Raw genomic sequence first — 17,041 nt, forward strand, 5'->3', positions numbered from 1 at the left:
TGAAATAAAATAGAGAGAGATAAAAAGTAGACCTACAGTATGAAGTTGTGGAAGTATATTTCATCAATAATGGTATGCTAATATGAAATTCGCTTTGAAGGCACAAATATTACATTGCCGATGAATTTTAAGGTTCGAAAATAACCAATTCAACGTTACTTCTGGTATAAACCACGGCCAATTCTGGTCCTCTATCCGAATAAAGAGACAGATTTAGTTGGTTGAACAGATAATGACATCTCAATACACCTCTATTAGCATGCTAATATTTGCGAATTAGCACCAAAGAGAAAATATAGCTGAGGCCCACTGAACGGACACCGTTCCTAAAGCTGTGCTGCTAGCTAGTAGTAGTGGCACAACAGGTGTTTTCATGAAGACAATCCTGTGCTTTTCCCATTCACAAACACACATTGTAGAACATAAAAGACAGATTAATGCTGCTTAATAACTGCCTCTGTGTGCCCCCCCCCCTCCAGAAAGCAGACGTGGCCGTGGCTCCTCTGACCATCACCCTAGTTCGTGAAGAAGTGATCGACTTCTCAAAGCCCTTCATGTCCCTGGGCATCTCCATTATGATCAAGAAACCCACCAAATCCAAGCCCGGCGTGTTTTCATTCTTGGACCCGCTGGCTTACGAGATCTGGATGTGCATCGTGTTCGCCTACATTGGCGTCAGCGTCGTCCTGTTCCTCGTCAGTCGATTCAGCCCGTATGAGTGGCACGCCGAGGACTACGAGGAGGGAGGCGAGCCGCAGACTCCCACCCAAGCGTCGGCCTCCAATGGGGTGCAACAGGGCCAGACGCAGACGCAACAGAACACCAACCAGCAGAGTCTTGAGCAGAGCAATGAGTTTGGCATTTTCAACTCCCTTTGGTTCTCGCTGGGGGCCTTCATGCAGCAGGGCTGCGACATCTCACCACGGTAAGAAACTCAGGCCGCAAATTCTGATGCGTTGCCTCCACGGCGCTTTGAGTCCCTGCTTTTGTTTGCTGGCGCACAAAGAGACACTAAGCGCCACCTACGTACAAGATATTTCTCTCTGCCACGCCAACGCTGTGACGCACTCTGTTGCTTTATGTTCAACTCAGTTGGGCTTTGTTTATTGAGATTCTGTTCTTCTGCCAGTCACTTGTCATACAGAGCGGCGATAAAAGTTTGATGGAGAGCAGCAGAGGGAGTTTATGATCAGGTCATGTTGTGCTTTCATTATCCTGTTCCCAGATACTTCCTGTGGTGCTGTAAACATGCCATGAACTGCTAGGACTATACAAACTTGTTGTGGGTAGCTCCCCAAGGTTTTCAAAATGTCTTCTCCGTCAGTCTATAGGACTGCGTATCGATCAGTCAAACTGTGGGTGAAGGTACGTGTTAGACCCTTTAGAGGTTGTTATTAAGGATCCCAGTGTGAGTATTGAGTGGTATGTGTCGGCTTCCTCTCAAGTGCTCTCATGAGCTACGGTACGAAACCATTCTCAAAAGGTCACCAATTAAAAATCTCATTAAGTGTCTGAAATTAGAGATACTGAGGTCGACTCTCTGAGCTTTCCAGAGGGACCAGCAGAGACAGGTTAGGTCACGGATAGACACAGAGCTTCTTGTCTCTTTAAACTTTAAACTACATCCATTATGTATAGGTGCAATGTGGTGGTGCACGTATGCATAATACATCTGTACCATGGGGAATTTTTGAAGCGGGCTTGGATGATCTGCTTTTCTGAGATATCCGTCTCTAGGATTTCTGTCTCCGCCAAGAAACAATGGAGGTAAATGTAATTTGTTTTTGTGGTGCTGACAAGATTGAAAATTATTTTTAATAATTCAGTAGCCACGTCTGTGTCCAGAAACAATGCACGGTTACCCTGAATAACAACACAGACAAGCTTTATATCTATTCTAAAGAAATAGTCTTTATGAAGAAAGTTAAAAAAGTAGGTCCAATGAAAACTCTTCACAGTAACAGCTTCTCTATGTCATTTTTCAACACTGCGAGTGCCACATGTGAAGTATCGTTCGTCTCTATTTTTATCCGGGAATAACTCCGAGATGGATATCTGGAAGCCTGAGCAAGTAAAATCAGAAATATCTGCATGGTTAGATACCATTAGAGGAAGGTTTTCTTGTATTTTGGGTGTCCCTTTCTCTGCATCTTCCAAGCTGATCAGTGACCGACAACCGTGAGATGTGTTGTGTCGCAGGGCGCCCTGCTCTGACTGTGATTTATTTATGTAGAGAGGCGTTACTGAGAAATAGCTGCAGTGCTCAGTCGACCCTCTCTGATTGAGCGGCGGAAGGTTAAAGAAATTACGGCAATGTGTAACGGTCCATTCTCATCTTGACTGCCATCTCGTGACATTTACAAAATGTATTTCCACGTGGCTCTTACCTTCCGCAAATATCAAAAGGGAAGAAAATATCCACACCTCCGGGCCTTGTGAGCTGCAGGTGCTCAGCAGTACATGATGTAGGTACCCGGGTCCCTACTCACACGGGCCCTCACCTGACATTTACCCATTTTCTGCCCGGAGACTCCGCTGTTGCTCCGTGCAGGATGCAGCCCATTGTCTGAGCGTTCTTTTCTTACAGACAGAAAATGCATCTTCAAAAACTATTGATTTCCTTGTGCGCCCCACAGAGAGAGAGAGAGAGAGAGAGAGAGAGAGAGAGAGAGAGAGAGACCAGGCATCCGCAAATTGTCCGTTCCCTGCGGTCTCTTTTTGTGTTCTCTTCTCGTGTGTATTTATGTATATCGCTCTGTATGTGTGCTTGACCACACATGGGTTCACGCATATTTGCACAGCATTTGCATTTATTTTGCTTGGGGGGGGGGGGGGGGGCAAGCTCTATTGATTCAAGACGTTTTACTGATTGTTCATGAGGACAAAACTGATTGTTTCTTTGCTTTGCAGTCGTTCTTCTGCCGATGCCGCCTTTGACTGCAAATTTACCAGATGTGAGACATATTGTATCTCATCTCCGCCTGTAAAAAAAAAAACTGAAACAACACTGTTGGCCTGAAGTTCCATTTACCTACTGACGAAGAGAGAAGGGACATAGTAGCAATACAATTGTTGCGTTGGGTTTTGTTTGCCTGGTTGCAGGAACAATTCGGTGCTTTTGTATGTTCTCTTTGAAATAGGTTTCAGGTAGAACAGAAGATTTCCTTTGTGTCATCGGGAGGGTGACAGCTTTAGGGACTCCTATCCTCCAAGGACTTGAATCAAATGTCTTCCGTTCCTTACAGTGTCCTTCCAAGGTGACTCTGACTGTCCCTTTTCCGTGTCTTGGGAGTCAGTATGGCACCATTAAAAAAAGAAAAAGAAAAAGCGTTTACAATGTGCAGCAGTCCACGGTGTCTGGTTGGTGTCTTGAAAAACCAACACAGTGAATGTTTCACCCCACTGAATGCTGCCCTGAAGGAAACATCTTCCCCTTGAATATTTGGGTGACCTAGTTGCTCTAGTTAGCACAGCCCGTATTCACACGCGGAGGTGCGTGTTGATGTGTCTCCTGAAGCGTTATGAGCTCATGCTGGATTTAAAAGGACATGTAATGCTGTTGCGTGTGTTTTGTCAGATCAAAGCAATGGTACTTGTAACCCTCACATATTCTGTTGTCGGGGTTTCACATGAACTCGGTGTACCATTGAATTTTGGCTATTGGGATTTGAGAGTTTTTTTATATCCAGAGAGGCTTTTGTGAGAACATATTTCTTCTTGTATGCATGTGAGCGTGTGCTCATTTCTTTAGATTTAATTTTAGCCTTAACTAATTTCACCTTTGTTTGTGCACTTTAAAAAAAAATCCATTTCCAAGTTAGTAATTAGCTGTATCACTATGGTATCAGGTGTGTTTTAATAAAGCCTAGTTCTATGTATTTGTTAGTTATTTCTTTTTTTTGATGTCTTTAATTTATTGGATTGTTATGAAACTGTGAACTCAAAGAAAGAAACACAAAACAATAAATAGGATTGTGTTTCTTTACACAGTAACAATAGATTCTTAGAAAAGAAGAAGTATCTTGTGGAAGAAGTATTCAGAATATTAAGTAAAAGCAGCAATGCCACTCAATAAAAAAATCAAGTCCTGTATCCAAAATTTTACCTCGGTAAAAGTACAGAAGTATTAGCAAATAATCTACTTGGGTATCCAAAGTACAAGTACTCATAATGCAGAATTATAGATTACTATAACATGATTTATGATTGATTAATGTTTAAGCAGTAGCTGGTCACGTTAGTTGATCATATGTGTTGACGAAAAGTATCAGCTTTCTAATAAATGTATTTGAGTAAAAAGAACAATATTTCCCTGTAGTGAGGTAGAAGTATAAACATCTCAAACTTCAGTCTTTGGATAAACAGTTACTTTTCTGTGAAACCCCAACGTGTATCTGTTCGTTGATGCTGATGGTGACCGGGTAGGATAGGTAGCAGCTGTAGAGTACGTTAAACTAAACAATAGGTGAGGAGGTGACTTTCTGTGCGCTGTGTTCAGTAACAGCAGCAGCTGGTTAGCTGGTTGTTGGGGTTCCAGCTAATAGGAGCTAGCTGGCTAAATTTGCTAGCACTTGTCGAGGTTCCTGATAGAGGCTGCGGGCACGTGATTGGCTAAAAGATGAGGGGCCCGTGTCTTATGAGCTGTTATGAAATAAAAAACTCACAAAAAATCACTTTTGAATAAAACGTGACATCATAAAAAACAAAAACAAATCTAAAACTTTATAATTATGTAACACATTATCGGTCCATTTAGATATTTATACTCACTTCTCGTCTGATTATTGATTTCATATCTATTTCCTTTCTTTATGAATACGTTGTGCCTCAATACCTTTAACCACTGATCATCTATTATTATGGTATTGTAATAAAATATTGACCAACAAAAACGTGAAAAATACATTCTGCCTGCTCTGAATCTGCTGACATTTCTGAGCAGGTGCTTGTAAACCCTCCCGTCACTGAGCCTTTGTCACTGATAGGTGAGAACAGAATGTACTGGAGGTGCATTCAGCTCGGAGGTATAGCAGCTCAAAGGGCCTCACTCCTAACGCTTCTCCATTTAATCAGAGACAAAAGGCCAAGGAACAACACTGACAATCCACTCTGTCCTGGATTAATCAGCAGGCGTGTTTAATTTCCCTGTCTGCCTGTATCCGTGTGTGTGTGTGTGTGTGTGTGTGTGTGTGTGTGTGAGCTAGTTCTATTAAAAGCAAGCACTTATTGCATTTTCTTTGTCTGCTGCTGCTTCACAGTATCTGCTTGGACCGGTCTGAAGGTATCTCAAGGTTCCTTGGCAGCTCTGTGTGTGTGTGTGTGTGTGTGCGCGTGCGCGCGCGCGCGTGTGCTCATTTAATGTGTGTGTCTGTGTGTACATGCTTGTAGGCATGGATTACACATTGATGAGACGCATTAATGTGTACAGTACTTAAGTGTGTGTGTATTAGCCCCCCCTTGCTCCCCCTGCTATTTATTCTCTGTGAGACCCTGTTTACTGTGCTCTTTCTAAATGTCAGCACTGTCAGTCAGGCCCTCCCATAAGCCCCAGTCCGTGCTGCCGGGCCCTTCCTTTGTTTATCTCTGCCGACAGGTGGACTCTGAGAGTGATTTCCCCCCCCCCCCCTTCTATCATTCCTTTCCTCTCATCTGCTCTGCTTTCCATCCTTCCATCCTCTCTCTGCCTCTTCTTTGCCTCAATTCTTAAGAATTGATCATGGGTGGCACGTTCCCTCTCATCCCATGGAAGATTTAAGAGTGATTTTATCTTGATTTTATTTTATTAAGAGCAGTATGTGCTTTTGTTTGACTGTAGGCAGCGATCGTTTCATGCAAATTATTTTCCAAACTCTGAAAACAGTTGAAAAGTATACTGGTGGAATGCTATCACCGTGAAGCCGCTGCAGGACAAAGGGTGGCATAAATCCAGGTGTGGTAAACATTGCAAGTGAGGAATTTACTTTCATACAGCACCAACAAATCCAAGGCACGAGGGAGCAAATGAGAAAACGGCTTCCTTTGTGTAAGCAGCAGTATAGACGTTCATCAGGACCTGTATCGTACTCCACCTTGTGGATTTTCAACTCATCTCTCCAGCCTTCATGTGTGACGCTTGCTAGGTGAGAGCTGTTGGCAGGAGGAGAACTTGACTAAAAGGGCGTAGGGTCACGATGTTCCTCCCGTGGATGTGTTTTGAGATGTTTCTGTCTGTGTCTGATGTGTGTGTGTGTATGTGTGTGTGTGCGTCAAGGTGTGTGTATGTGTGTGTGTGTGTGTGTGTGTCTGATGTCCCCGTGAAGCAGCCTCCTCTCCTCAGCGCCTGTGTTGCTCTCGTTACACGATTGTAGACTGAAATAAATCAGCTCTGTCACTCACACCCCTGCCTGCCACAACAGCAATTTCTCAGCCGGGCGGTCAGAATCATTCAATAATGGATCGAGTACATGGTGTGTTGTTGTAACCCGGAGAGGGTCAGTATTTCTCAAACAACAAGCATGGTGATGCTTGTTGTTTATTGTTTGTCAACATTGGCTTTCTCAACGGCTCCTGCTTGCTGCTGCAATAGTTGATAATTATGATAATTGAACTTAATAAAGAAGACATCAGAATGTTCACGGTGGGAGCGTATCTGTCTCAACCAAGTTTCCAATCCTCTTCAACTTGATATTCATCGTGCGCCCAAAGGGCATGGAAACCGGTGGCTGGCTGGATAGTGTCAAATCTAAAAAAATGTTGACTTGTAAGACACTGCTGGTACTATTGTAATCCATTTTATTTTTGCACATCTCTCTTGTTGATGCTGTATGCGGTTTTGTGTTTATTTCAGGATGCTCACCTTGTTGCACAGCAGATGTTTCTCTTCCTTTTACATAGCACACTGTACATTACATACCTCTGTACATCACAATCCATGCATCTGTACTGCAGCCAAACCCTGCTTTACAAAGTTATAAATGTCGTGTTGTCAGGTTTGTTGTGTGATCAAATGTAAGCGGCTGTTCAGTTGCTCATCAAGCCCTCTGGGAGGCGCCAAGACAATTTTGTTGTGATCAAGGGAATTATTGATATTGTTGTATAATCTATCACTTTGCGTTGTTGTCGTTATTGCACCGTGTTACAAGCCAGGGAGTTACATAACTGTAGTGTTAGTGAGTTGCTGTCAAAGCAGTTGGGGGGAAGACTTGATAGGAGGGGATGATTTATTCATAAAGAGACGGTTCAGCTTAGTTCACGGCATTGCTTATGTTTTATTTATCTGGAGATTGCATTAAGGCAACTTTTGATCATACATGCATGCGTGCTCGCCAGCAGAAACTAGCGAGACACACACACACACACACACACACACACACACACACACACTTAGTACAACCCCAGAGGATCTCACTGGGGTATCACACTTTGTACACAGACAAAGACACCACCATGCCCTCAGAGGCGCACACTCGGTCACATCTGCATTAAAAAAACACGGTCACACAGAGGCACACATGTGTTTCCAGTGGCAGAGAAGGTGTTTGCTGTAATCAACCTGTGAACGCGTATGAACGTCTTCCCCTGCAAACATGAATTATACACCAGGCCTGAGAGGCCACATGGGAAATCTACCTGGACCAATGTAAACATTGCCAATAGTTTGTGTGCTGTGATGCTTAGAGGCTGATCAGTCAGCTCTGTGTTTGCTACCCTGTGAATTGCAAGGAGCCCGAACGAGAGCTTTCACTCCGCCAGAGCAATTCCATCCCACTATAGGGGTGGTTGCCCTTATAGAGAGAAAGACCGGCAGAGCAGAGGGAGGGAGGAGGGAGATGACTAAAGTCTCTCTCAGCTCAGCGCTACTGTTAGGAGTGCAGAGTGTGCTGCCATGGCAACCGTAAAGAGACACAGATTTTGTCTTCTTTTTGTCAGAGCGGTGCAGCTTCAAGTGGTCCGTGAAACCGCAGTTGAGGGCACATGCATGTCATCTCTTTGTGTTAATATACATACAAATGAAATGCGTTGTGAGTCCTTTTGACATGCGTGTTGATGGTATTGATTTGCAGTGAACAGTTGTGATGCATCTGTGTTTGGAGTCCTGTTTTCTGGCTGGAGTGACTAAGAGGCTGCGCGTGGGCGCATTGGAGCGAGCTGCTCGCACAGCTCGCCAGCGCTGACTTATCTCAGTTTACATGAGACTGAGACCGCATCCATGATATCACTCAGCGACCGCGTGTCCAGCCGCAGATATGGTGATTACAGCCATATCTCAATCGTATCGATTCTTATTACATCGACGCTCGAAGCGGCATGGGGGCTAAATCGTTGTGTTTTCTTTCATGCACCACCCCTCAAGCGAGCTGCTCTGTATGTTGCGACGCAGCACTTAACTCTGTTGCTTCCTAATAGGAACAAACATGCATTCAACAATTACATAGCATTTGAATGATAATGCCTTTTGTCAAATTTTTCCATTGCGTACTTGAATGTGAATAATTACCAGCTTTTGGTGAGGTTGCTGCAGGCTGGTAACAACATTATCATAATATTCTCTTTTTAACTCAATGGCATGGTAATTCTGACCTTTAGAGGGAGGGAGAGAGAGAGGGGGGAGAGAGAGAGAGACGTTTTAATAAATCATTATTTTGTTTTGCTCCCTGCTTAAAGCTTGCATGTTGGTTTGGCCTTGAAGATGAAAGCCCTCTGAAAATATACAATCTGACAATCGCGCGGCTATCAAAACAAGAGCAACCAAGCAAACACAAATCAGAAGTAAGCCAACTATTTTGCAGCAACACTGGCCATACCACATTATCATCCCCTTAGAGCATCATTTAGCAATATCCAGACAGAGAGAGGCCGCATTTAGTGGTGGAAAGACACTGTAAGCGTCAGATAACTGTATTTTCCAAAAGTGTCTTGTTGTCTGGGGCCCGGCGTGCACTAAAAGCATCGTGTGTTGCACATCAAACCAATTTGGCGTGTCTGCTCAGAGCTTAGTTCAATTTTGAATTCGCAGCGGAGAACCAGAATTGCCCTTTTGCGTGTGGTTTTAAGAACCGCGGTGACCTATATGGCAGCAGAGTTACAAAAAAGGTAATCTCGTTCATGAATACTTTATTGTGGTTAATTATCCAGACATGCCCACATTATTATGCATGTTTTTATCGGGCTGTTTTTTCGCTGAGGAGGCTCAGGGGAATCGAGAGCTTAATAAAACTTTTAGCAACTCATAACATTTACAAGCAGCTCAGGCATAGTTGAGGAAATGCTAATTAACAGAAGCCCTGCGATACAAGTCAGCAAATTGAAAGGGATGTTGAACTATTAGCATGCAGCTGAGATGTATGGGCAAAATTAAGAGTACAATAACTCGTGTTTTTGATGATACACATTAGCTCCAAATCACGTGCAGTGTGCAGAAAAAAAATCATGAGACGCGTTGCAGTAATTTCTTCAGACATAATGAAGCAGTAGCCTAACATTCTCTCTCAACAAAAACAAATTACGTAATCCTAATGGTTTGCCTCAATTATGAAATTATCACAGCCTTTACAGATTCACAAAGAATGCATAGCGGCTACCGATAGCACCGTGAACTTCAAGGTCCGATTCACAAAAGATAGCACAGACCATATTTTGCAGCTGAGTGCAATTTCCATCCATCCATCCATTTTCCTCCACTTATCCGGGGTCAGGTCGCGGTGGCAGCAGGCCAAGCAGGCTGACCCAGACCTCCCTCTCACCGGCAACATGTTCCAGCTCATTCTGGGGGATCCCGAGGCATTCCCAGGCCAGCTGGGAGATGTAATCTCTCCAGCGTGTTCTGGGTCTTCCCCGGGGTCTCTTCCCAGTTGGACGTGCCTGGAAAACCTCCAGTGGGAGGCGTCCAGGAGGCATCCTAATTAGATGCCCGAACCACCTCAGCTGACTCCTTTTGACGCGAAGGAGTAGCGGCTCGACTCCAAGCTCCCTCCTGATGACCGAGCTCCTTACTCTATCTCTAAGGCTGAGCCCGGCCACCCTACGGAGGAAGCTCATTTCGGCCGCTTGTAGCCGCGACCTTGTCCTTTCGGTCACGACCCAGAGTTCGTGACCATAGGTGAGGGTAGGAACGTAGACCGAGTGGTAAATTGAGAGCTTTGCCTTCCGGCTCAGCTCCCTCTTCACCAAGACGGTCCGGTGCAGCGCCTGCTTTACTGCTGCAGCCGCACCGATCCGCCTGTCGATCTCCCGCTCCATCTTACCCTCACTCGTGAACAAGACCCCGAGATACTTGAAGTCCTTCGCTTGAGGTAGGCACTCCGTCCCCACCTGGAGGGACCAATCCACCGGTTTCCGGCAGAGAACCATGGCCTCAGATTTGGAGGTGCTAACTCTCATCCCCGCCGCTTCACGCTCGGCTGCAAACCGCCCCAGTGAATGCTGGAGGTCATGATCCGAGGAGGCTAACAGGACCACATCATCTGCAAACAGCAGAGAGGCGATCCCGAGACCACCGAACCTGACGTTCTCCGCCCCGAGGCTGCGCCTAGATATCCTGTCCATGAAAGTCACGAACAGGACCGGTGACAAAGGGCAGCCCTGGCGGAGGCCAACACCCACCGGGAACGTGTCTGACTTATTACCGAGAATGCGGACACAGCTCCTACTGCAGTCGTACAGAGACTGGATCACCCGTTGTAACGGGTCCGGCACCCCATACTCCCGAAGCACCCCCCACAAGAACAACCGAGGGACCTGGTTGAAAGCCTTCTCCAAGTCCACAAAGCACATGTAGACTGGTTGGGCAAACTCCCAGAACCCCTCCAGTAGTCTTGCGAGGGTAAAGAGCTGGTCCACTGTTCCACGGCCGAGACGGAATCCGCACTGCTCCTCTTGAATCCGAGGTTCGACAAGCGGTCGGAGCCTCCTTTCCAGCACCCTGGCATAAGCCTTCCCCGGGAGGCTGAGTAGTGTGATACCCCGGTAATTCGAGCACACTCTCCGGTCCCCCTTTTTGAAGATGGGAACCACCACCCCGGTCTGCCATTCCATGGGCACTGATCCCGACCCCCATGTGACATTGAAGAGGCGTGTCAGCCAGGACAGCCCAACCATGTCCAGTGCTTTCAGCATCTCAGGGCGGATCTCATCCACCCCAGGCGCCTTGCCACCAAGGAGCTTTTTAACTACCTCAGCGGCCTCTGCCAGGGATATGGGTGAGCCTCCCCCTAGGTCCTCAGGCGCTGCCTCCTCTGCAGAGGACATGTCGGTCGGGTTTAGGAGTTCCTCAAAGTGCTCTTTCCACCGCCCGACGATGTCCCCCGTCCGGGTTAGCAGTCCCCCCCTGCTGAGAACAGCCTGGGATAAGCCCTGCTTTCCCTTCCTGAGCCGTCGGATGGTTTGCCAAAACCTACTTGAGGCCAACCGAAAGTCCTTCTCCATGGCCTCCCCGAACTCCTCCCATGCCCGAGTTTTAGCATTCGCGACCACCGCAGCTGCAGCCCTTCTGGTCTGCCGGTACCTGTCAGCTGCTTCAGGAGACCCCTGGGCCAACCAGGCCTTGAAGGTACCAAACTAGCGACAGCTAACAAGCTAGTCTGTTGCTAGCGGGCTAACGTTGAACCTGTGGACTTGTTGCTCCTGGTTGCCGGTTGGTTCGAGTGCTAAAATTTTCTCCTCTTGCTTTTCATCTCACGTCCAGAATCCATAGTCAATTGTAGCTCCGGTGTCCTTTGCGTCTCTTTTTTTCTTGGCGGTTTAAAATTTGTTGACACCCTTGATGATTAGCTACAGTTAAAAAGGGGTATTTTTCAATCAGATAGCACTTTCAAAAACACATCCCAACCTATGGGATGATGCTTAGAGTTATGAATGGATGTTAAATGTTTCATCATATCCATCATGTGGGAGCCCTCAACACTAGAATCCCCGTACACACATTCACTGGCCTTGTTCCAGCCACTCGCTTCTTTTGAGGCTTACGCATTATATATTTTTCTGAAAACAAGGATTAACGTTGCTGAGTCCTTCGTTAAAGATGACATTTTCTTCCTCTTGCCTTGTATCCTGTTCCTCCATCAGGTGCCCCAGACACCTGAAGGAAAGGTCAGGGAAATGGGTCATTTCTCTTGTTTCAACTTCCTTTTGTTTGAAGATTAAGGTATCTTTGTAGGAGCAGGTTGTATTTTTTATTTATTTTTCCTTTTTGATTCAGAATCTCTGTCACTTTTTCATCTACACCATTTTATGTTTTTTTTAAATATATTTTCAGAACTTCCTAGTGAGGTTAAGTCAGCTAAAAACATGACGCTCATATTTCTGGTGTCCATCCTGTGTAAATATTTTTACAATTACAAGATGGTCATTAGCTTAAAAAATAATGTCCAGAATCACCAAGTGTGATTTTCCAGATGGAAATAGATGATGATCTTCAAAGGAAGCAGGCAGTCCTTTGTAACAATTTATTCTTTTATTCATTATTTTGTAATCCAGCACATATGGTTTGAAAGGAAGGATAAGGCCATACAAAATCCATCACATACTCAAAGATTTCTAGTACTTGCTTTACAAAATACGTTTTCCCACTAAAGCTGGGCCCAACCATCAGACAAGAAAAAGGTCCACGGAGCCCAGGATAATTAGGTTCTTGTATTTCACCAAAGGATATAGTGCGACAGTGTAGTGAGAGTCGCCTTTTGTCATACACCACTTTGAATGTTTTCTGAACTCATTTGTTTTTCAGAAAGATCCCCTTTTTAAAACTTAGGCTGACCCAATGAATGTTTTGTATTCACAATTACCCTAAGGATAAAGCCATGTCACATCCGAGTATGAGTTTTATCAAAAGCGTATGTGTACCTCAGATTTACAGTACACACCCTAGCTCCGTACAATGAGGCTGAGGCTACATTTATGATTTTGAATGTTGCTGTAACCTTTTTTACTAATGGTCACGAACAAATTAACATCGATACATGTTTAATTGGGTAGCAGTGCGACTGACTTTGGTAAGGGGTCTACAATTAGTTTGGCTTTATGGACGTCATTGAAGGAGACATCCTCTTAATCAGTCTCACCTGCTGTAATTTGAATTTTACACGCTTTTCATCCGTGAGATTTTTACGCATTAAATGAGGCAATTTAATAGCAAAACACTACTTACCAAAAGTGAACTTTGGTTGGCAAGATATTTAGCAGTCAAACGTTTTTTTTCCAACATTCAACACAGCCTCGAGGGTTTCGGACAAGTTGATTAACCAATTCTAAAGGACCGTCTGTTGCAATGGAGTCGATCCAAGAGGTTCTGAAAACTTGAATCGTCAGCGATTAATATGTGGAAAAGGGTGTTATTTTTAAGCTTTGACCTCTCAAGTCCATCTGAATTACATCCCCGCGCCGTGCGTGTGAAAACGCTCTTTCTGTCATATTACTTATTTGCGTGCTGACGTCTGCCTCAGCATAACCTTCAGAGCGAGGGAAGTTCTCCTGTATCAGCACCATTTGAAGAAGAGCGCTTTGTGACATTTGGATCTTGTTGCGAGGAATCTGTCTAGTTTAGACCTTGACCTACAACCTAAAAGTTCAGTTTCTAAAGACTGATCTAATTGTGAGGCGTGCGGTTCTTGTGGAATTCTCTCCAAGAGTGTTCACAGCTCGGATCTACATTTTGTGAGAGCCCGTTGTTTCCAAAAGTTCAGTGTCTAAAGCCCGATTTTAAATCAGAAATTGCATTTAATAGTGAGGTAGGCAGTTCTTGTACCGATAAATCATCGTTATCCATACTCTCTCATAGTGCACATGGGAGGGAGAGAAAGAGAGAGAGAGAAAGAAAGAAAGAAAGAAAGAGACAAAGTAAATTTCAAGACAACATTGTGAGTGAATTCAGTAAAATAATAGTACAATTAAAAAACTCACTGTGCCTTAAAAAGATCTGATCCTATGGGAGGTAAAGGATGTAAAGGATGATGAAGAGGAGGACCGTCTTCACGGAGGTGAGGAAATCCCCTCGAGGTCTCCAAAGCAACGAGGGAGGCTCCTGGTCTTCGGCCCCCCGTAGACGGGGGTATCCAAGTCAAATTTGTTGTCAGAAATAATAAAACATTCTTAAATGAATAAACTTATTAAAATATGAATATAACATATAACCTACCTTCAGAAATCGTATTTTAAAAAAGAATAAAATAAGACCTTACCAGCCATGGCTTGTCTTTCCTCTAACAGATCAACCAATTTGATGTAGGAGCGCTCAACATGCCTTATTTATTGCAGAGAAAAACAGAGAAAACCAACTTTTCTCAGCATTAGTTCTTTTCTTTTGAGAAGAATGTCTCAGAGGGATGCTTTTTTTTGGAGATGCTTTTAATCGGGGGATGCGGCATATTCACAATGCATATGAAAAAACTGAGGGGCCCTGGACATCGTCAAAGTCCTGCGTGAACCATATGAACTTAATGAAAGAAGAATTGACTGCAAGGCAATGCCGGTATAGAGGCCCAGAAAGGCAGATTTTTAGTTTGAGGTTCAGTCAGAGCTACTTTTTAGAACATTTTTACAATTGCCTGCATGTACTATGAAGCATTTAGTGGCCAGTTAGCCGACTGCGACAGTCCCACTCAGGGAGCGACGCTGAGTCAGTCAGATTGCTGATGGAACCATAAGAGATTTTGTCTCTGCTGGTTTAATCTTCTATCTTATTGCCACGTGGTACATCAGCATACATTTAACCATTGCTGGCGGATACTATATGGCATTTAGTGACAGTTTACTGACAGAGTGGGAGAGATCGTGGGAAAGGGGTGTGGTTGACATTGAACCGGAATCAGGGAGTTAAGGTGCATTCCACCCTCTGTGGGTTTCTTTTTGTCTTGAAACCCTTTTTTGAATTCGCTCCTCGCTGTGCACACATCTTCTAAAGATGACTCTGATGAATGGTGGGTAGCCCTTGACTTTTTGACTAACTATTCTTATTGTGAAGATATAACTGATATGCCCAGCAATGCAGAATAACAAAATGTACTTAGACACTTGTTTATTTGGCTGAACCACCAGAGAAGGTCTTTGTGTGAGGGCACATAAAGATACACACAGTCTCACTTTGTCTGCTGTGATCTTGGTGTGTTGATTAGTGGATGCTCTCTGATGTGGTCTTGATATAAATAACCCTCCGTTTTTTTTGTTTTTTTTATTCATATCTCAGGCATCATTCTCGCATCGTTCTTCTCACGTGAGCTGTGGTTGCTAACGACATTTCCTGCCACAGCAGCGGCCAATTAGTCAGCACATACGCACGAACACCTAAGACGCTGAATGCACTGCGTCTATATGTGTGTGTGTATGTGTGTGTGTATGCCTATCTGTCGTTCTGCTTCTATGGATGCTTTTCTTTGTGCTTGCAGGCTCCACTTTGCCAGCCTGTCACTCTCATTCTGTCTTTTCTATCTCGTCAATCCAGTCGAGATATCGGGGGTGGCTGTGTCCAGTCGTTAAGAACGCACAGCTGTCTGGCTAATTTTTAAGAAGCGGGAAAAAAAAAAGCAGTGTAGCAGGAAACTCCTTTTCCGTCCCTGATTTGTCTTAGAATCACTTTATAATTGGAGACAATTTTCTTTCTCATTTAAACCTCTGTAATTCCTAATCCATTGTAATGTGGCCATTACTGGCTCATTTTTTACACTTGCTAAAGTCGTTAGTCATTGCTAATTACCATATCGAATAGAGGAGGCCAGCCGGGGGAATTCTAATGAGAGAGTTTAGTGCCTCTCAAGCAGTTGTGGGTGGAGATCATATAGCAGAGGATGAAGATCCGGATCTGACATGATGTAGAGAGAGAGATGGTCCAATTCGTTTTGCCGCCCATCGTAGCAAATGAAGGAGAGGTGGTCTCTCTTACATGTGAGCTCATGACCATGCACTACTCATAGTGGCAGTAATACTGTTCGTATACAACATGCTCACACACTCTTTGCTAGGGTTGGATTTGGATTCCAAGTAGGGGAAAAAAACCTGGAATCATTAAAGCTGCTGTAATAAGCATTTAACAACTGATCAAATGACGTGTGGCCGTGAAAGCGCTCACACGCTCTGACAGCCCAACAGATAATAATCTCCTGACTCTGCAGTTTCCCTCAGCTCTACACTGCTTCATCGTCTGTCAGCTCATTCCACACCTGCTTTCTTCCATAGCACCAATTTCAATGATTCACTGTTGTAGACGCCCCCTCATACTGTGAAAATCTCACTCGTTCTACTAAGAGAACAGGGGTTACATAAGTAACTTTAAGTTTTCAGCAAACCGTACTTCACTACTTTCTTAGCACCAAAACGGCCGGCAGTCAGAGTTAGCGGCAAGCTGGTGAACACAAAGGAGCGTTTAGCATCAGCCAGAAGAGGAGTGACACTTCCACGGTGACTCCTTTGCTGTTGCGTTTGCTGGATGTTTGCTAACACTTGCTAATGCCTTGATAATGTCAACGTATCATAGTTAAATGTATGCTATGTAAATCTAAATGGTGTAGTGTTCTTTGAAAGCTTTCAAATTTGCTACGTAGATTTGGATTACAATTTTTGAAAATGCTATCAAGCCCAAACCTGACTATAAACTTATTTTTCTTAATCCATTACTTTTTGATGAATCATTCAGAGCCAATGGTGAAGTCTTTTAATGTTTTTATGAGGTGCATACGCTGCGTTTTTTGCACTCCTGTGTACATCACTGCTGTGGAGCCATAGTGCTGGGGCTGCTCCCATTACCGTTCCTTTTCTTCGTTGTGCAATAAAAAGAGCCGAGTGAATAATTGATTAATCATTGCCTTAACAAGACTATGAAATTACAGTGCTTGGAAAGATTTGCCTCACTTTTAATAAGACAGCTTAGTTAATGTTTTACCCTGGCACCAAGGTTGGCTGCCGTGCAATAATGTATGAGGAGGACGCTCAGAGGAAGCGAGTTCAAAAGGAGACAAACAGAGACAAACAGGTCTGTGTTTGCCAGTCGCTCTGCTCAGCTGGGGAGGAGGACTGCTGCAGGAGAGCCAACACACACACACACACACACACACACACACACACACACACACACACA

The 17,041-nt window shown here is 44.4% G+C and overlaps 1 protein-coding gene across 1 annotated transcript in view; it reads left to right on the plus strand.

Moving 5' to 3' along the window:
* gria1a (glutamate receptor, ionotropic, AMPA 1a) overlaps positions 1-17,041 on the plus strand; it is a 76,362-nt gene that overhangs the window by 39,288 nt on the left and 20,033 nt on the right. The window contains 1 exon segment of the mRNA XM_031858139.1: positions 480-925. Within this exon segment, the coding sequence (XP_031713999.1) occupies positions 480-925 (446 nt within the window).

Source organism: Anarrhichthys ocellatus, unplaced genomic scaffold (genome assembly GCF_004355925.1).
Source record: "Anarrhichthys ocellatus isolate YVR2014 unplaced genomic scaffold, GSC_Weel_1.0 scaffold19, whole genome shotgun sequence".
NCBI lineage: Eukaryota > Metazoa > Chordata > Actinopteri > Perciformes > Anarhichadidae > Anarrhichthys > Anarrhichthys ocellatus.